Source organism: Rattus rattus, chromosome 3 (genome assembly GCF_011064425.1).
Source record: "Rattus rattus isolate New Zealand chromosome 3, Rrattus_CSIRO_v1, whole genome shotgun sequence".
NCBI classification, from domain to species: Eukaryota; Metazoa; Chordata; class Mammalia; order Rodentia; family Muridae; genus Rattus; species Rattus rattus.
The window spans coordinates 203,579,541-203,600,134 of record NC_046156.1 but is presented as its reverse complement, the minus strand read 5'-3'; the positions used below and the strand labels follow the sequence as shown (position 1 = coordinate 203,600,134).

At 46.6% G+C, this 20,594-nt stretch overlaps 1 protein-coding gene across 1 annotated transcript in view; it reads left to right on the top strand.

The window, feature by feature from the left end:
• Positions 1–20,594, top strand: part of Serinc5 (serine incorporator 5) — an 89,631-nt gene that overhangs the window by 62,904 nt on the left and 6,133 nt on the right. The window contains exons 6-10 of the mRNA XM_032899033.1: positions 2,175–2,386; positions 4,533–4,628; positions 7,067–7,193; positions 16,495–16,561; positions 20,157–20,196. Coding sequence (XP_032754924.1) covers positions 2,175–2,386; positions 4,533–4,628; positions 7,067–7,193; positions 16,495–16,561; positions 20,157–20,196 — 542 coding nt within the window. The remainder of the gene's footprint in view (positions 1–2,174; positions 2,387–4,532; positions 4,629–7,066; positions 7,194–16,494; positions 16,562–20,156; positions 20,197–20,594) is intronic.

Sequence of the window (20,594 nt, the reverse complement as noted above, 5' to 3'; positions counted from 1 at the left end):
GGGCACAGATCACAGTGCCTGTGAGAGCCAGTGGAAAGGATTTCCCCCAGGCATTGCCCCTGCTAAATCATTGCTAAAAGTACTTTACCACTTGGTTGCATTTCCAGACTTGAAACTTGGGTTTTGAAGTGAAATGTTGGGAGAGGATAAGAGATTTGAAGAGAAGAATGTAACTGAACTTTTCTTAATTTAAAAAGCAAAAATCAGAGAGGGCCACAGGTGCACACCAAGGAGGCTGCTCTGAAGGGATATGAAGCGAATGGTAGAGCCTAGAGCCAGTTTGCAATCATGGTCAGATTCTAGTATAATTTGAACAGGATTCAAGTCTGAATGGATCTGGAGGGCAGGCAAAGATTAAGAGGTGGGAAGAGAGTGTCCATGGGCCTCATGATTACAGTTTCTGTCCTGTTGTTCTCTCAATAGCAAGAGTGTGGTTGCTGTTTTCTGAGGTAGAGGAGAGGGCTGAACATGGAGCCATCTTGGTGTGCCAAGGCTAACATGCCAGTCTTACTTCCAAGTAGAGAAGGATGAGGACTTGAGCTCAGGGAAGAGGCTAGGGGCAAATATTCAACCCGCACTCCCAGTGCAGTCGAAACTCCCTCGTCTACTAAGACCAACGCACAAACCAAAGGTGAGCACACTGGACCCCGCTGTCCCTCCTGCAGTCAGAGCTCACCCTGGGGGAGTGCTTCACACTGCCTCCTGGTGGTCGAATTTTGTCTCTTCTTTTGCATTTCCCCTGTGTGCATCTGTCTCACGTGGGATAATTCTGAGGTCATCAGAGTGCCGGGCTTGGTGTCAGGAGTGCAATGGTCACTGTCTTGGCCTTTCCATCCTTCTCTCTGTCACCGCTAGAGGAGCCTTCCCATTGTGAAAGCGTCTTGGCTCTGTTCTCAGGAGTCCTCTAGCACACTGCATCTCTGAAGGCTGAGGGCATGGTGGGGGAGCGTGGTTGCTCACACTGAGAGCTGAGTCACGAGGCAGAGGACAGTCAGCCAGTTCTCCTTTGCCTGTCCTCCAGTTTAGCATTTATAAACAAGCTCCTCTTTGTTCTAAAGAATTCCTGTAGAATTATATCATCACGAATCTCGCTCATTTCATTATTAATATTTATAAAAACTGCAAAGCAGATTTGTCTAAGTTTCTCCACGGTATGTCCTATAGAGCTTCCCTTCCCTTCTTTGTGTGTTCATGCTTATGGGGGTGAGCACATTTGTGCATGCACGTAGAAGCCAGAGAGGACAACTTCAGTTGTCATTCTTCAGATGCTGTCCACCTTCTGGGCTGAAACGCCATTACAGGCACGCGCACTGTGCACAGCTCTTTAGGGCGCACTCAGCTTCTCCTGCTTGCAAGGCAAGCGCCTTCCTGACTGAGCTTTCTCCCGAGCCCCGGTACAGCTTTCTTTCCCTGACTTTGAAGGTTTATTAAATTATGTGTTTGGGAGTATATACACGTGAGTGCAGGCACCCCTGGAGGCACTGGTTCCCAGGAACTGGAGTCCTAGGCACGGGTGAGGTGTCTGACGTGGTTGCTTAGAACTAAACTCAGATCCTCTGCAAGAGCACCAGATGTTCTTAACCACTGAGCTGTCTCTCCAGCTTCCCTGATTTCACTCACCGTGGTGCCTCCCCCTTAGTATCTCCTCAGTTAGGAGAGGTGGTCCTGAAGCAGGCTCTCTCTTAGTACAGAGAGAAATGTGCTGTACGATCAGGTTTCTGTGAGCAGAGCTGTTTGCTTCTCCTCCGAGGGGAGGTGATCTTAGAGGGGCTGCTGGTAGCACATGGAGGGTGACACCACAGCAACTGCAGGCTCTGCCTTCACAGAGAAGGTGCAAAGCCAACTCTACTGAGTTACCATCCTTGCCTCATCCCTCAACACAGCCACTGTGCTTGCCAGGGCCGCTGCCATTCGGAGTAGAGATGTGCTAGGATAAAGTTGGTGGGCGTTCTTTTTAGTTGATGAACATGCTTGGTTTAGGAGAGGAAGCTCATGTTTAGAGATAATTCTAAGCCAACGAGCCTGCATAATTGTGAGAACTTTCTAGCTGAGGTACAGTGCAGTCATTGCTAAAGTGTCAGTATCTGAGGGAGGGAACACTCCCAAGAATGGGGGTCTTCACTGACCTGTTTTCTCTCCCTTGCACCTTACCTACTTCCTTCTCGGAGAAACAGGACTGCAGGCACCGTCCGTAATAAGCTGTGGTACGCCTCCCTGTCGCTGGCGACACTCATCATGTATTCCATTGCCGTTGGCGGCTTGGCCTTGATGGCAGTGTTCTACACACAGTGGGATGACTGCATGGACAACAAGATTCTCCTGGGAGTGCACGGTGGCCTATGTGTGCTAATCTCTCTGGCAGCCATCTCGCCCTGTGTCCAGAATCGTAAGCATGACTTTGTCTTCTATATGTGTTTTCCCTTTGTGATTTTAAACAAACCCAGTGGCTTCCTTTGAAAGCCCAAGTCATTCCTGAACTTCCTGTGGATGGGACTCAAGCCTCCCCTTCAGGTTTCATGCTCACTTGGAGGTGATAGTTACTTGGCATCCAGGAAGGTCTGAACTTAGCCAAGAATAGAACGATAGACAGTGCATACAGGGAACCTTTAAGTGGGAAATGTGCTTACTCTCTGTTAACCAAGAGATGTATAAGTTCAGCTTGTTGTGTCCTTGTGGTATTTGAATGGCAGGGCCCAGGAGCTGTTTCTAGGCTTGTCTTAGGCAGGTGACTAGCAACCAAGGACAACCTGGCCCACAAGTCAGGAAGCAGGAAATCCTATCCTGGCTGCTTCCGTCTCATGACCTGAGTGTACTCAATGAAGTCAGCAGGACTGGATGATCTTGGCCTTGCTTTGGCTGTTTCAGAGCCACAGATGCAGAGACAGTGGGGGTTGAAAGCACCTTAGAAAGTGAAGGCGTGAATTGTCAATAGCACTATCTATAGACTATCTATGACACCTTAAGCAAGTGCGCTTATGCTGTCTTCAGAGGTGTAAAGATATCCCCAGTCTGGTGTTGATTGAAGGATCTTACTCCATGAGGGATTGATCTATACATGCCATTCCTATCTCTGGATAGGAAAAAGAAATATGGACAATAAATGCATAGCCCCTTTGAATCCCTTCCCAAAACAGTGGACTTGAAAAGCCAGGTGTGCTTGTGCATTCCTGTAACCACAGTACTTGGGGAATGGGAGCCGGAAGATCAGGAGTTTAAAGCCAGCTTTTGACTGCATAGGTTTGGAACCAGCCTGGGCTACATGAGACTCCTCCCCTTTAAGGAAAAGGGCAGCAGTGAGTACCAAATACTTTTAGCAGAACTAAGGAATTTTCCATACTCAGTTTTTAACTGCACTACAGAAGGTGATATGATTATCCTCCTAGTTCCTGCAATTGATCAGTAAAGAATTCCTAAAACAAACTAGGGATAAGCTGACTGACCTCTCTTTTGGCTTACTCCTACCTTCTGAAGCAGCCGTAACATGTTGCTTAATGACATTGGTTCTGAGGGTGTCTTGTTCCCATGGCGGAGAGCAGCATCATGATAGCCTGTTACAGTGCTTCTGCTGATACCTGTCACCGGACGATGGTGATTTCAGAAGGGATTTAACCAGAAGGAAGGTTGAACCCTTTCCTGTCAGGAAGTGTTGACAGTTTTGGCAGAGATCCCTTGTCACTGGACTCCGTACTTGCTCCAGATGATTCTAACACTGAGTTGTCCTTGAATACTGTACTTTAAGTCCCTCTTCCAGTGACTGCTGTGTCCCATGGCTTCCCTTGGTGGCCTTGGGTCTTCTACTTAGTGTGGCCAAGAGTGGTTTCGCTTTTGGTGGGGTTTGTTGTGTTTTGTTTCTATCTCTTGACAGCTCAGTGCTCGTGCCTCAGGGTTGTCTAATGACCTTGTAACAATCTACAGTGAATGTTGTGAGAAATTTGTCTATTGCACCAAACTAAATAATGATGGCCACTTTTTTCCTGATGTTGTGATTTATGAACTAATGTTATAAACTTCATCGGGAGAAGGGCTGAGAGAAGCACTAATGAAGGAGCTTGCTGCTTAGTCTGATAACCTGAGTCCAGTCCCTTAGAAAGAGAGAACTGACTCCTGCAAATCATTCTCTCACATCCACACATGCTATGGCACTTGTGCACGTGTGTGCATGCATGCATGCATACATACGTACATACGTACATACATGCATACATGCAGTTGAAAGCCACTCAGGGTCAGGGTCTGGGCAATATGTTGACTGTGTTATAGGCTTTGAAGAATTGTTTATGGAGAAGTTGGACAGATTTTGGCATCTTTAAAATAGCATGAATGGGGTAGGCATATTCCCTACACAATACTAGATTTTTTTTTTTTTTCTGGGACAAACATCAGTTCCCTTTTCTCTGTAAAGGTGGGTGTCTAAGTTTAAGGAGCATCATTCATTATCTGGGGGTGGTGAGGTGCCGGGAGGGTTCCATTTAGGATATAATGTCTTCCTGTCAGGACTTCAAACCTGTCTTCTGTCTGCCTCTTGTTCCTAGGACAGCCACACTCTGGGCTGCTGCAGCCAGGGCTCATAAGCTGCTATGTCACCTACCTCACCTTCTCAGCACTGACCAGCAAGCCCGAAAAAGTAGGTAAGCAGCTCTGTTCAGGAGTGCACGAGTGCTGACAGTGCATGTGTCTGTTCCCTAGACCTGAACTGTTACTGAGCTATGGAGGATTCGATAATTCAGAGACGTAAGGTGATCTATGCTTTTTCATCAAATAGTCTTTAACAGCAAAAATGAAAACTTCTGCTCTTAAGACATTTTATTGTGTGTGGATGTGAGTGCAGCTACCCCAGGAGTCCAGAAGAGGACTATGACCCACTGGAGCTTAATGGCAGGCCACTGTAGCTGCCTGACGTGGGTGCAAGAACAGCGGGCCTGCTAAGCTCTGAGCCACTTTCCAGCCCCCACATGCTTCAAGTCTTCCTGCTGTGCAGAAAAGACCTGGCCAGAGTTGAGCTTCTGCATGGGTATTTAGGTCTCCTCTGCATTCTCTGTTGAGAACCATTTATTTTATTTTATTTTATTTTATTTATTTATTTTTTTTTGGCTTCATTTGGCTTTGGGTTTTCTGTTGTTATTTTTCCTGCATCAGGAGGTTACTGAGAGGGATGGGAAGAGCAAAGGTGAGGGAAACAGAAGACACTGTTTGAACCTGGATTTGTCACCGGCTGGCAGGCAATCTCAGAGCTTGTCCTAGGTGACCTTCATTTAACAGACAGATGGCAGGATATGGAGAAAGGAACCAGACTGTCTGAGCTGTGCTCTGTGTGCAGTGAAATGTTCCTGGTATGTGCATCAGCCCGACAGTAGTTGGCACATAGCAGGTGCTGTGGGGTGTGACCTGTTATTCTTACAGTGATCATTTCGAAAAGTGTTTGGAGGCAGGGTTATATATTCCTGGATGAAGTAGAACTCCCTATTTAGACCAGGCTAGAATCAAAAGCATAGAAATCCACCCATCTCTGCCCCACAAGAACTGGGACTGATGGCATGTGCCACCACACCAATAAAATTTTCATCTATAAAAGAAGTATTATATTCTAGAGTCTCCAAATTTTTATATTTTATGTTTTATCTTTATTGCTTTTGTGATATATAAGGTGTGCACCTATATATTTACATATGTGCATACAGGTATATAAATGTGTGAATGTTCAGGTACCTTTGATCTGTACATCAAGTAAATGTCTCATTTGAATAGAAAATAAAAGTTACTAAATTTAGAAAACAAATGCAATAATTATTTAATTACAGGTACTTTTTATTGGCTTGTCTTATTTTGAAAGAGGGTCTTATTATATAATCAAGTTGGCCTGGAACTATGTACATAGCCCAGGCTGGCCTTGAACCTGAAGTTTCTCTAACTTAGCCTTCTAAGAGCTGGGATTATTGCTACGCGCCACCACGTTCAGCTAGGGTCTCATCTTCATGGTTATAGTGGGAGTAGTAAGTGGGGCTTTTGTAGTAAATATGGCTTACCCTGAGTTTAAAACACACATAAAAGCCCAGTCCTGACCCAGCTTACCCTGGGCCTTAAAGTTTTCTTTTACAATTGCTTATGTATTAATCTCTGGTTTTAAGTTAATGGAAGTATTGTTCACAGTATTTTTTTTTTTTAGAATAGCAAGTATTGCTTAAAAACAGTAAAACATTACATTTTTATTTTAAAATTTAATAAATATAAATTTTATATTTTATTCACATCTTACAAAAATCATTCCTCCACTGGCCTGAAAAATAAAGGGTTTTTAAATCATAGCTGACCTGATTCTCTTTACTCTTTCTAGGTGAACTCCAGTGATAATTCTAGGTTAGCTTCAAACAGAATGTGTGTTTATAGAATGATTAATATGCTTATGTGGTTTGGGGTCAACTGGCAATAAGATTTAGTTAGACACTCACAATTGAAGCACCTTTTCTTTCAAAAAAAAAAAAAAAAAAGACAAATGGCCACTGTGAGAGATATTATACAGACATATCTAGCTTCTCGATTTATTTCTTTGAAATCTTAGAACTTCAGGAGCGTCCCAGGTCACGGGCCAAACGAAGCCGTGTTTCTTATGTCTGTAGTAACCTGTCTCCTCTGGTTCAGGAACCCACTACGCTGTCTCTAAGGGGGTCACACCAGGGGCCTGTGCTCTACCCCTCTCTGCAGAGGCTTTGGATCCAGTTTTTAAAAAATCATCATCATCATCATCATCATAATTAAAAACAGTAAACAATTGGTTTAATGTAAGAGAAGCAAGGGTGACTAAGTCCTGAGTCTTCACACCCTTGAATGCTTAACTAGAATGGGGGTGGGGTTCACCCTTATTCCTCATGTGTGTTGATATGGGAGAGCAGTGTTTCGAACTAGCAAAAATGCAGTCTGTGCAGAATGAGGCTACAGAGAAGTTCCCTGTGTGAAGGACTCAGTGTCAGGAGGAGTCGTTTGTCTGGATCTTCCCAGACAAGTGCTGTAAGGTGTAGTGGACCTTTCTACCTTTCTAACATGGCTGTGCTTGCTTTGTGTTATTAACCAGTCAAAGATGAACACGGGAAGAATGTCACCATATGTGTGCCTGACTTCGGGCAAGACTTTCGTCGAGATGAAAGCATGGTGACCTGGCTGGGCACCCTTCTCTTAGTTGTGTGCATCTCATATTCATGGTAAGTCCTAGGAGTCATTGACGTCCGCCTTACAGGCCTTCAAATCCATAGGTGAAAACTAGCCAGAAAAACAGTGTTGCTGCATGGCCTCCTGTATATATGGGGCATGTTGACTAGATGCATGTTCTGTTTAAAAGGCTGTTTTGAAGATTAGTTACGATGGCATCGTTGAAGAGTAGCAGAGCATATAGTGAGGATAATGAAAATGTCCTGTACACCATAGTGTCCGGGCAAAACTCTAATGCAAGGGGAATCGCATTTGTTTTGATGTCAGTGGAGAGAGAGAGCCTGGGTGTTCTGTGTATGGTCCTCCAGCAAAGCCAGGAAGTGTCCTCTCCACTGTGCTGGAACCTGCAGGGCTAGGACGTAGGCGCGGCAGCACTGCCCCAATCTGTGGGACATGTGTAACGTAAGCACACTGCTGCACTACCTGTGCCAGAGGAGGCTCCACCGTAAAAGCACTCCAGAGATCACTGGAGGGAAAAGTCAGCGGTTGGTTATCTATTCTGGGAGCATATTTTTCTGTATGAAGCTTCTAACAGGAGGCTTTTCAGAGCGGAGTTTTACTTAGGGATGTTTTATGTTTTGTTTCTGTCTGGAAGAAATTCAACTCGTCATGGGCCTGTTACAATTTTCCTCTTGCTGAAACTAAACAATCCTGGTGGTGACAGTCTGTGTAAATACAGTGTCTAAGAGCACTGAAAGGCTCTCTAACAGTCCTGCTGAGAGGACGGGGCCAGCAAGGCCTCCACACGCAGCCAGGAAATGTTTGCTCGTGCTGTGTGGCTAAAGTGATGGCTCTCTAACGCTGATCCTCAATCTGTCTGCGCTATGCCACGGTCTTTCCCTTAGGTCAGACGGGACCTTGGTGGTTGTCCCTTCTGACATTTAATTTCATCACTTATCTACTTAGTACCTGCTGTACTGAAATGAAGAAGGGTGAGGGGAGATGTTTCAATCAGTAAAGGGCTTGCCGTGTAAGTTGGAAGACTAAACGTCAGATCTCCAGTGGCCATGATAAAAGCTCTGCTAACCCTAGTGCTGGGTTGTGGACAGTAGGATCCCAACTTGATGACCAGCCAACCTAGCCATCCAGCTCCAGGTTCAGTGAGGGACCTTGTCTCAAGGGAGTAAGGTAGGAAGAGATTGAGGAAGATACCCAGTGTGTGCTGGCCTCTACATGCACACAAATGTGTGCATGCATGCACATGCAGACATTTATAAAATTAAAAAAAAAAAAAAAAAAGAAAGAAAGAAACCGTGAGGGGATTCAAGTCCGTGGCCGTGTCCAGTGAGCCAGCACCTCCTGCAGCCACTTTCCCTGCCGGCAGGTTGTAAGTCAGCCTGAAACAAGCTAAGGCAATCTGAAAAGAGAAACTTTGAGAAAACGACACCATCGTGGCCTATGGTCAAGCTTTAGGTGCGTTTTCTTGATTAATGATTGATGTGCAAGGGCCCCGTTCACTTGTGGTGGGTACCATCCCTGGGCAGGTAGTTGAAGTAGAAAGCAGGCTCAGTAAGCCATGAGGAGCCAACCGTAAGCAGTGCTCCTCTGTGGCAAGCAGTGCTCCTCCGTGGCAAGCAGTGCTCCTCCTCTGTGGTCTCACTAAGACCACAACTAACAGCTGTAGCAACTCCAGCTCCAAGGAGTCCGATACCCTCCTCTGGACTCTAGGACATTGCACACATGTGCTGTACAGATGTACATGCAAGCAAAACTTTCATACATGTAAAATAAAAAAAACCGGAAGTCTCAAGAATATTGGTCAGTCAAGAGAGAAGTAGGTTATAAAGATCATCTCTTTAAAAAATCAAATACACTTATGTTTATAAAAATTCCTGGGGGGCAGGTGGAGAAGTGGCTTAGTGGTTAGAGCACTGGCTGATCCAGTGGTTAGATCTGGGTTCAGTTCCCAGCACCCGCATGGCAGCTCCCAGTCAGGTATAACGCCAGTTCTAATGCTCTTTTCTCTGTGGCCACCAGACATACATGTGGTGCACATATATATTTGCAGGTAAAACACTCATACAAATAAAATAAATCTTTAAAAAGAAGCAAAACAAACAAACAAACCCAGAAACCCCCAGAGTTGTGGTAGCAGTGACATTAGAGAGAAGTAGTACTTTCCTCCATTTTTGGTTTGTGGTGTTTTGGTTTGTGTGTTTATTTGCAGTGAGATAGTGTTTCTTTTCTTGTCATTTTTGGCATTGTTATTGTATTATTATTATAATATTATTAAATATTATAAGGATGTTTAACAAAATAAAAAACTGGTTTTTGATAGTCATGTGCAGTAAAGGTGGGGGAGAGTGGTTGCTGTCCCTCACCTAACCAGGGACTTTAGATTAGCGCGGCCGTCAGTGGGGAAGAGCAGAGCCCTGCTGGGTGCACTGCGCACATTGACAGACATGGGGGGTCTCACAGTATGGAATTTTTAGCCATTCAGACTTTCTTCTGCTTCTAAGAGTTGTAAAGACTCACTTTTGTAGCTAGTTATGTTGGTGCGTGCCTGTAATCCCAGCTAATATGGAAGGCTGAGGCAGGAGGATTACAAGTTTGAGGCTAGCCTCAACAATTTAGAAAACTCTAGTTTTGTTTAAGTCACTTTTAGAACTGGGAATGTGGCTCAGTGGCAGAGCCATACACACAGATGTATGCACACACACACACACACACACATGCGTGCACACATACACATACACTCACACACACAGAGACACACACAGAGACATATACACACACATACACACATACACACACACATGCACACACAGAGACATATACAGACACACAGACACACATACACATATACACGCACACACACAGAGACACATACACACACATATACACACACACATACACACACACATACACGCACATACACAGACACACACAGACACACACACAGACACACATACACATATACACACACACACATACACATACACACACACACACAGAGACACATACACACACAGACGAGACACACAGAGACACATACACACACAGACATGCACACACACACACACACACACACACAGAGAGACACATGCACACACACAGACACACACAGGCACACACACATACACACACATAGACACACACAGAGACACATACACACACACACACACACACTCACACACACACACACACACAAGCAATAAGAGTGACTTAAATCAAAGGCTACTTCCAGTGAGTCCATGAAGCCTCCATGATTTAGCACAGCCTTTGTGAGTGAGGATCTGGGTTTAAAACCCCCAACCCACCCAAGCAGGAGAAAAAAATCACTTTTAATTTTGTGCTTTGCTTAGTGGAAGTGAATTTGCCTACCATTTTGTATGTATAAAACCCTAGGTCTAATCCCTAGTATTACAAAAACAAAACAACAAAAGCCAAGCATAAAATAGATCACATTTTGGAGAGATAGTCTGAGAACCGAGGCAGCACCGTGGAGATTGGCAAAGGGTAGTCGATATTCCCCAAAGATGTTAATTTTCAGAGCTGACAGCTGCTATTTAAGACCTGTCTAAATGCCAACAGCAGACGTTGTCTGAATGCTGGTAATTAAACTGCACAAGTGGAATGGCCAGTGGAATGGGGGCGGCAAAGCAGCAGCCTGCCCAGAGAGTAACCTGCATCCATGGATGCCTCTGCAGCACACGGGCTTCATCACACTCCCAGGAGGTGGCTAAGCATCACGTGGGGGTCTGGAGATTGATGCTTGCTGTAATCTCCCCTTGCAGCACCAGGAGTCGTCAGCCTGTAGCATGTTATAAACAAATGGTTTGGCTCCAGGAGCACAGGGGTCAGAATTCAGACTTCATGGGGCCTTGAAGAGAGGACCTGCTGCACCAGCAAGATTGAAGGTTTTCCAGCTATTTCCAGAGTTTACACTGCAGAGGCACGAGAGGCTGAGGGATGTTCTCAATGAGGCCACACTATCTGCATAGAAGCTGTTATTTGAATGATTGTAGGAATGTTTAATTTCTCGGGGGAAACCGTACAGACTAGAACACCAGGTTGAAAGAGAAGAAATCACAGTGTGCCATGTCTGGGGTGACATTTTGTAATATCATAAAAAGCTTGGCCCCCTTGGCTCCTCTCAGTTCTCTGGAGGATCCCTGTCTCCCAAATGCTTCCGTAGGCACAGTGTCTGCTCTGCGTCCTCAGGAGCTTCCCGAGAATACACTTCCTCTGTGTTGTCTTGTCCAAGCCTCTCTTCCGGGCAGTGTTCTCTCTAGAGCCCCAGCCATTTGCCGAGTTCCCTCTGTGAAGTCCCAGCCAGGACCTCAAGGGAGCCCATCTGCCAAGACTTCTAAGAGTTCGCTGTATTAGTTCAGCTGTTCTTGCCCTCTCCCGAAACCTGTGACAAAGTCCCTTCCTTGGCCTCCAGGTTGGGACTGCTATTTTATTTCCAGCTGAGGCTTCAAACTGGATTGAACCTTGGAGGCCTTCGTGCTTGTGAAGAATGGAGTATGTTTCGGCAACTCTTTACCTCAACTTCAGGAACCGTGGACTGAGCCTCCTTTGCTAACTATGTGTGGAGATGACATTTACGTAGTTACTGGTTCACCGTCATTAGGACAAAACACCTGGTCAAAAATCTTAAGAGAGGAGAGATTTATTCTGGCTCCAGATTCCTGAGAGAGTTCTAGATTGCTTTCTGTTGCTGTGATAAAGACCCTGGCTGTGCTGACCAGACACAGGTAGTCATTTGGAAAGAGGGAGCCTCACTGAGACAATGCCCTCATCAGATTGGCCTGTGGGCAAGCAACTGTGCATTTCCTGTATAGATAATGATATGAGAGCTCACTGTGGGCAGCATCACCCCTGGGCAGGTGGTCCTAGGGACTGTGAGAAGGCGAACTTGAGCAAGGCAGGACGAGCAAGGCAGGAAGGAGCCCCCCTCTGCACATGCTCTTGCATCAAGGTTCCTGACTTGTTTGAGTGTGTCCTGCCCCACCTTCCCTCAGTGATGAACGGTGATGAACAGTGATGAGAAAGCTGAAATAGCTGTCCTCTCCAAGTTGCTTTGGAAGTGTGCTTTATCATAGCAACAGAAGCGTTAACTAAGACAGTGACCAGGTGGGTGGAGAAGGGTTTGTTTCACCTTACAGCTTGCGGCCTGCATAAAAGGAGGGCAGGGCAGGAACACACAGAAGGAATCTGGAGGCAGGAGCTGAAGCGGAGACCATGGAAGAGGCTGCTGTACATGGCTTGCTCAGCCCGCTTTACCACCTGCCCAGGGGCAGCACCACCTCTGACGGTTGGGCCCTCCTACATTAACCAGTTAAGCTTTGAGCACTAATGGTCTTTCCAGCCCAAAGTTTCTATTTTCCTTTCTATACTTAACACCCTTACACCCCTTCTCAGAAAGCGTGGTCAGGTCTGTCACAGCAGTAGCCAAGTCTTTGGTACCAATTCTGTTCTGCTTCCTTTTGTGACAAAGACCGTCCCAGAGATGCCAGGATGCCGAGCTGGGTGGCCTTCACAGTTAGAGAATTAGGAAGCATTTGTGGCATGAAGTGTTCCCTGGCTATCTTCACATTAATTGTGTTTGAGAAGTAACCTTTAGTATTTAAGCCATCTAGGAAAGTAGCCATGAATATAAATTGGGAGGGCTGAGGAACTATATTAAGTGCCGAGCAGCCTCCTTGTTCAAATAGGGTGCTCAGAGCAGTGCAGCGTGCCATGTGGCACATGGGGGTGTGGTGTGCTGGTGTGAAGGTTGGCTCGACTGGGGGCCAGTGGCGAGTTGAGGAGCAGTGTTCTCACAGCAGCCTAGGCCCGGCACTTTTCTTTAAGAAGAAATGAGTGGCGGTGGCTTGCTTTTTTATTTCAGAAATCCTACCACTGCCTCAGCATCTAGCCAGAACTCTTCATGGCTGTGCAAGAGGAACATGGGGTGACCTCCCCTGGCTCCCACAGAATTCTGGTCTCCTTTTATAGTCTCGAGCCACTAATCACATAGCTCTGGGAGCATGGTTGACTTTTGTCACACAAAGGCTGGATGGAGGCATGGGGTGTGTCCTGGGCTTGTCCTGTTCATTTTCTAGTGTGAATAGAAAGCTCTGTGATCTCCAAAAGCAAAGTCTGGCATTTTCTTGGGATTTTCTGGGACCCATGGGACTTAGGCTAACTCCACAGTGAACTAAAGCAGGGGCTCAGGCGCCGCTCGCTCTGTGCTCTGATCTGATGGCACGGCAGAGGGTGGGGGATTGCAGTGGTTTCTAGAGAGGAGTGTTTTGGTGGGTATGTGAGTGATTACAAGGGACAACTTTGTCACATTACTGTTCTCTGAGTGGTGAGAGACTGCATACCTTGGGGCTGCTGTCTCTCTCTCCCCAGCCTCGATTTATCCCAGGGTACAGTGGCTGACGTCTGTAATCCCGTCATGCAGGAGGTTGAGGCACGAAGGGTGCCACAAGTTCAAGGCTAGTATGGACTACACAGTGACTTTCAGACCAGCAAGGGCTGCATGGTAGGACTGTGCCTAGAATGAATGAATGAATGAGTGAATGAATGAATGAGTGAATGAATGAGTCTGTCTGGGAACTGGCTTAGTGGGTAAAGTTCTTAATATGAGAGTGCAAAAACCTGACTTCAAATTCCTGGAACTCAATAAAATCAGACACAGTGCTTGTCTGTAACCCCAGTGCTTCTACAGTGAGATGGGCGAGGAAGAAACAGGGAACCCCTGGAAGTTCAACAGGAGGCCTGTCTCAGCCAGAGTGCAGGCAAGGACTGATGCCCTGGTTGTCCTCTGACCTTCGTATGCATGTGGTGGACGCACACACACACACACACACACACACACACACACACACACACACACACACGCACGCACGCATGCGCACGCAGAGGGAAAGTGAAAGAGAGACAGAGGGGGGCAGCACTTTAAGAGTTTACAGAATTATGATTTTGTTAATAATTTTCATGAGTTTTATGGGGATAGTCCTTTCACTGTGGTTGCATCTACTCTGCATGCAGGAGAGATGGTTCCTAAGGATGAACCGGACATAGTTTTAGACATAAGAGGAAAACTTTCCCTGTGTCAGTGCTGGCTGAGGCTGGGAAGGAGGGGTCAGAGGAGATTGAATCAAAACGTTTGTCTGCACTGTGTAGTTTCGTCTACCCCACTTGTGTTCCCGGCTGGTTACATGCACGAACTCACGCACACACTCACGCACTCACACACCCAGGAGCTACCTTGTATCCGTGGATGACATACGCACACACATTAGCTTACTTTTATTGTGTGTTTTAGCTCAGTGGGTGGGCACCGCTAAGCCTCCATGGCTCGTGCACCCTTCCCTCCAGTACCCCGGGCTGACACCTCTAACTCTGCCCTCGGCTTAGCTGCTCAGTTACCTCATGTGAAGCCCAGCGGCCTTGCTGCCAAGACGCTTTCGGGCCGCTTTCCCAGTCACCTACATTTTAGAAGATCTCCCTGTAGGTCCGCGTCTGCCCTGTCCTAGCCTGCGGACACCTGGAAGTCCTGCCTTTTTCTTTCCTCTCAGCCAATGGCGCTAGCATCTTTATTGGTAGGTTAAAGACCAATTGTGGGTGAGGACCTTTGCGTCAGTAAACACAGATTCCTGATCAAAGAGTCAGAACCACACCCCACATCTGTCTTCCTTAAACTTTGTTACAAAGAATTTATGGAGTATGGATGTCAGTGCTTTTTTTTTTTTTTAAAGAGTTTTCTTCAATTTTCAGCTGGAAACTTCAGATACGAAAATTAAAATTGCTCGTGGAAACTTCCTACTGTCTGTAGTGTAACTGATATGCAGAGGTCTTATGTGCATGGCCAGACGAGCAGCTCCCTCTGGAGCATGGCCCCTGAGAAGTTTCTGTCCTTCCCCATGACCAGTCAGGAAGTGGAGTGGAGCAGTTGTGTTCCAGGCTCTGGATCCCATAGGACCTCTTTTTGAGGAGACTTTCTATTACTTCCCTACGGCCATATATCTTTTCTCCTTGGGCAACAGACCAAGAGGGGACAGACAGACAGACAAGTCCCTGCTGCTTCCTGGTGTTGAGGTTGACTTGGTAGACATGAATCTTAATTTCTGCCAGTCCACCAGGAGCCTAGCTGCAAGAGCAAATGCAGTCCCTCCCTCTGTCCTCATAAACTTGGTTCTAAGTTTATGCCCTGATGCTCAGAACAGGGTCTGCCACACACAACACACATGGCCTTTAGGAATTGTCTGCTAAATGCATGTGTAAAGTTAGACTAAGTGTTAAATATATCTGTTTGTTTAAAATGCTTCCATTTTTTTTTTTTTTTTTTTTTTTTTTTTCGAGCTGGGGACTGAACCCAGGGCCTTTGCGCTTGCTAGGCAAGCGCTCTACCACTGAGCTAAATCCCCAACCCCCATGGTTTTTTTATAAGGATGAAATAATTATTTTTTGCCTTTATCAGTCAATGTTACAAATCATTTTACCTCTCTAGATATAGAGGAAAGGTGGGGGAAAGTTTGGGGGACAGGGTTTTCTGCAGGCCAGGCTGGTCTCAAATTTACTATGTAGTCCAGGATGGCCTTGAGTGTCTGGTCTTCATGCCTCTTCCTCTCAGCTGTGATTGTGTATCTTTATAACCACACTCAGTTGATGGGGTGCTGGGAACTGAACCCACAGCTCAGACACACTGTGCAGGCACTCTCTGTTAGCTAGGCTACATTGCCTGGATTTAACAAACAAAACAAATAACTTGTGATCTCTAAGTGAAAAAGTGGGAGAGTGAGAAGGAGAGGGAGGGGGCTACAGGTGAAGTTATAATGTAAGGAGCAGCAAGACACCATGTTGAAGAGAGAACACTGACGATATCTGCAAACTGTGTCTGGATAAAATTATCTAATGCTGTGTACTTGAAAAGATAGTTGTAGAATCTACCATCAGGCTTGGCTATCAAGTGGAATATCACAGTAGCTTGTGTTCACCCTTCTATGAGGAGACTGGTTCCAGGATCCTATCCGCCAGCCCCACGCCATTAAGGTGCTCACACATAAAATGGTATAGGTGGTGTTTTACATAAGAGCTACGCACGTTCTCCATGTGTGTGACACTGTCTCTGGATGGTGTACCCGATGTACGACATCCTTACTTAGGAAGTAAGAGCAAGGGAGAAAGACAGATGCACCCCTGCCCACCTGCATACGTGTGTGCGAGGTTAAATAAACCCACTTTCATCAAGTGTCAGAGGGCAGGCAGTGCCCAGAGCTGAGCCGAGCTTTGCAGGCCGAGTTTCTTCCACTTCAGATGACAGCTTCTCACTGTGCCCGGGACTTTGCTTTTTCCTAGTTTGACATCAACGACGAGGTCGAGCTCGGACGCCCTGCAGCGGCGATACGGAGCTCCTGAGCTGGAGGTAAGTGCCCGTCCTGTCCTTCCCTGGCTTCGGCTCAGGAAAGGCTGAGCCATCCCGTTTCTCAGGAGAGCCTTCTGTGCTGGTGTGAGTTTTTTTAAATTAAAAGTAAGTTTTTCATACAGTGTATTCCCATCCCTTTATCCACCTAACAATAATCCCCACATACAACGGGCCAATTAAAACAAACAAAACAAAAAACCAACGCAAACACAAGAAAGAGAAAACACATAAGAAACACATAAACACTCGTGCACACATATAAAGCTGTACAAACACAAAATCAGAAACCATGGCAGAGAAGCAAAAGACGAGTAAGGTAGGAGATGCTCAGTCAGGCATTTTGAGGTAGAACATCTCCAAAAAGACCATCGGGTTTGGTTTGTTTTGGCCACGTCTGCCTGAGTGTGGGACCTGCCTTTACGTCTGGCTTGTATACCCACTGAGAAAACTAATTTTCCCTTGCATTGTATTGATATTTCTTTTCTGGCACTCATTGTTCTGTTTTCTGTCTGAGAAAGAATAAGATGTTTGTATAGAAAAAGAACTATTGTCCTATGTGTTAAAATGAAAGAATTCTTTTTAAAAAATATTTCTTTATTATAATATTTTATTTATTATAAATATAGTACACTACAGCTGTCTTCAGACACACCAGAAGAGGGCATCAGAACCCATTACAGATGGCTGTGAGCAACCATGTGGTTGCTGGGATTTGAACTCGGGACCTCTGGATGAGCAGTCAGTGCTCTTAACCACTGAGCCATTTCTCCAGCCCAAACAAAAGAATTTTTGATTTTCCATCAACACTGTGGGCCACTGGCCTGGCATCCTGCACTCACCTAGAGGCCAGGGCTCAGGGAACCTTATTTACTCTTCTTGGCTGTATAGAGTAAAGGCGTTCTTTTGTCTAAACCACTCACCTGCTTGACACCTTTCTGCAGTCTCCATGTGCAGCATGGCTATGGGCTTATGTATGCTCTGGAGGAAGGCGGACAGGCAAGGGGTGGGGGGAACAGAGCAGGCTCTGCACATCTGGTGTGGACCCTGACACCTCAATTATGGGTCAGTTCCAGCACACAGTTGTGCCGCTCAGTGAGGAATTCAGGACTGCAAGCACATGGATGAGGTCATTCCCCTGCATGTCAAGATTCAAGGGAGTATTTAGCTCAAAAAACCAAATCCTGTTTTTTCCTTTCCTGTGCAGAAGTCTGTCTTCTGGAGCTCTTGGTAAAACACAAACCATGGTCAGAAAACTCAACCGCACAGGGCAGTTGAGCTGAGACTCGGCAGCCAGGGCGGTGGTGGCACACGCCTTTAATTCCAGCACTTGGGAGGCAGAGGCAGGAAAATCTCTGTGAGCTCGAGGCTGCCCAGGACCTGGGGCTTCAGTGATAGCTCAGTCGTTTAGCACTTAAGGTGCTGATACCGTTCTAAAACTGTAGTTTCACGCAACCCTCACAAAAGCCGGGTGAGGGTCTGTCTGTCCTTTGCATATTACAGAGGGAAAAGAGTTTCCACTTAGCAGGATGTGGCCCCTGGGTACATGTTCTTGACTGCACATTGCCTAGAAGCACAGCTGCTGTCCCAGGTCCCTGCAGCTGACTTAGCCTGGCATCGGGCCACTGGCTCCATTCAAATAGCATTTACTGGACGGACAAGCCCTGGTGTCTTTCCAGATATGGGTGGGCGCTCTGCTCTGCAGTGGCCATTTAGGATGTCCTTTCCAGCGCCTAACCTAGAGATAGTGAGCCATTATGAAGGCCTGTTACCCTGCCAGCTTCACCAGCTCTCTCTGCAGCTCACAGGAGGAAACTGTGCTGGTTGAATAGGTTGCTGCTGTCTGACAGGGGAGAATGGTCTGCAGAAGCAGTCTTTGTGCCTTTGTTCCTACCTTTGACTGGGCGGCCACCTGCTGGGGGGTGAGCATTATGGTTTCAATGTTTCCTTTGTGTACAGCCTTCAAACTCAAACAGCAGCAAGTCCCCAGGTTAGACTTAAGAGAGAATGTTGTTCCTCTCCTTTGAGGTAGAACCGCAAGTGGGTTCATGCCCCCACGTCATTGCCTTTGAAAGACCAAGCTCACATTTTCTGTGGTAACTTAAGCTTCAAAAGGAATGGGACCACGGCATGAATAGAGTGGGCCCACTGACTTAGTGAGCTGTAGACTGCCTCACAGGATCCGAGTCTTGTGGAGCAGGAGGAAGCAAAGGCTTGGCCTTCAGTGGGACTTGTGGGATGAGAGGCTGATGTTCCCCTGGCCCTCAGCTCTGGCTCTCTGGTGTTTCTGTGGCTCAGCCCTCTTCCACTAGAGATAGCAAGGGACCCTTGCTTTCCAGACCCTCTTGGCAAGTGTAGTCATTCCGTTCTTTACTCTGTTTGTCAGTCTTTCTGCAGTCATGTAATCAACGTTCATGGTTTTGTTTCTTTTTCTTTGAGTTTATTGTTTTGAACAAGTAAGAAATATGATATAAAACTCAAAATGTACTAACGAAGCAAACATTCCAGCCTTCTGTATCCACAGCCAGATCAGCAGCCTGATTGTTTGTTTTGATGTATGAGAAAGGGTCTCACCGGACCAGCCTGGCTGCTCTGAGCTCATAGGGGCTCCCAGGATAACCCTGAGTTCGCTGGGGCTCCCAGGCTAGCCCCGAGCTCACTGTTACCGCTTGGGCCATCCATCAACTTGGGAGTCTTCCGCCTCCTCTGTCTTGTTGCTATGGCAGGCGTGCAGCCATCCCTGCCCACAGCTGCCTGTATCTGTCCTTCAGATTTAACCCATTCCCAGTTCACACTCGTCACCTTCGGTGCCTGACTGCCATGTGCCACTCACTGTCGTGAATCATGAATCCCAAGGTCTCATTCCGCATGTGTCCCGGCTCTGTCTTGAAGCTAGTTTGATGACTTCTGGCTGCTGTTTGACCTGTCTGATTTCACTGTCGTCAATTGGAAGCACAATCCTACTCCCAGCCCCTGAGGCAGAATTGATGAGTAGCATGTGTGTAAGCGTGAGGCAGGCAGGAGCATGGTCTTGTTTGCTGAGTGCTTTAGTTCAAGTCGTGCACAGGGAAGAGCTGAAGCAGAATGTCTCAGTTGGGTGATTTATTAGGGATCAGCACATTAGAAGAAAAGAAGGAGACAGACTTGTGCAGAGTATAAATAAAGTTAAAGCACAACATAGGCTGGACTAACCCCAGGGCATGCTCCCAAACCATGGTTCCTCAGAGTGGTGTACATGGCCTGTTAACTGGGCCGTTATATGCCTTCCATGACCAGTCACTTGATGGAGGACATCCAGAAAGGGCCTACTATGGGACAAGGCAGTTCTACAGCTGAAGCAATGCCTACAGGAGCTGGCACACAAGGCTTTGTTCCCAGAATAGATCGCTGAGGTGAACACTAGGTCCTTTGAAGGGTACGTGGCTAGAACATCCCCATAACCGTGAGGGTGGTCCCTGTTGCTGTACCCAGTACATCTGGGGACAGATAATCCCCCGCACTAACTTGTACTTCTGATAGAAGCTTCTCCACTTGGGCAGCCTACAGTGCTAGGGACGTAGAAAGCAGGCATCTAACTCAGTTGCTTTTGCTCTCGCAGGTGGCCCGGTGCTGTTTCTGCTTCGGTCCAGATGGGGAAGGTACGTGTTGCTGCTCTGGGCCTGACTGTGGCCCTGCAGGCCGGGGTTTCTCTCTGTAGACATCTGCAGTCCAGGCCCTACTTTGGCACTAACTACACTTGTTCCAGAGCTGGTTTAAACTGTTATGATTTCTCACATCTCCTCAGGGCTGATGGGTTTGTCTGTTTTTTTGGCATCGTTCATATCTAAGTTAAGTGAGAGTTAGGAAATGCAGTGTGTTCTTTAAAGGGATGATGAGGAAATGGAAGAACCCATGCCTCATTTGGGTGCCCTTTCCTTTCTTCAACTTGCTTTTCTTTGCAGAAGGAAAGTTCCTGGGTGAAAGCTTATGGGCTACCCTCTCTGCCAAGTTTCTAATATCCCTCATGTCTTCCGGGGCTCTCTTTCCTCTGCCCCAC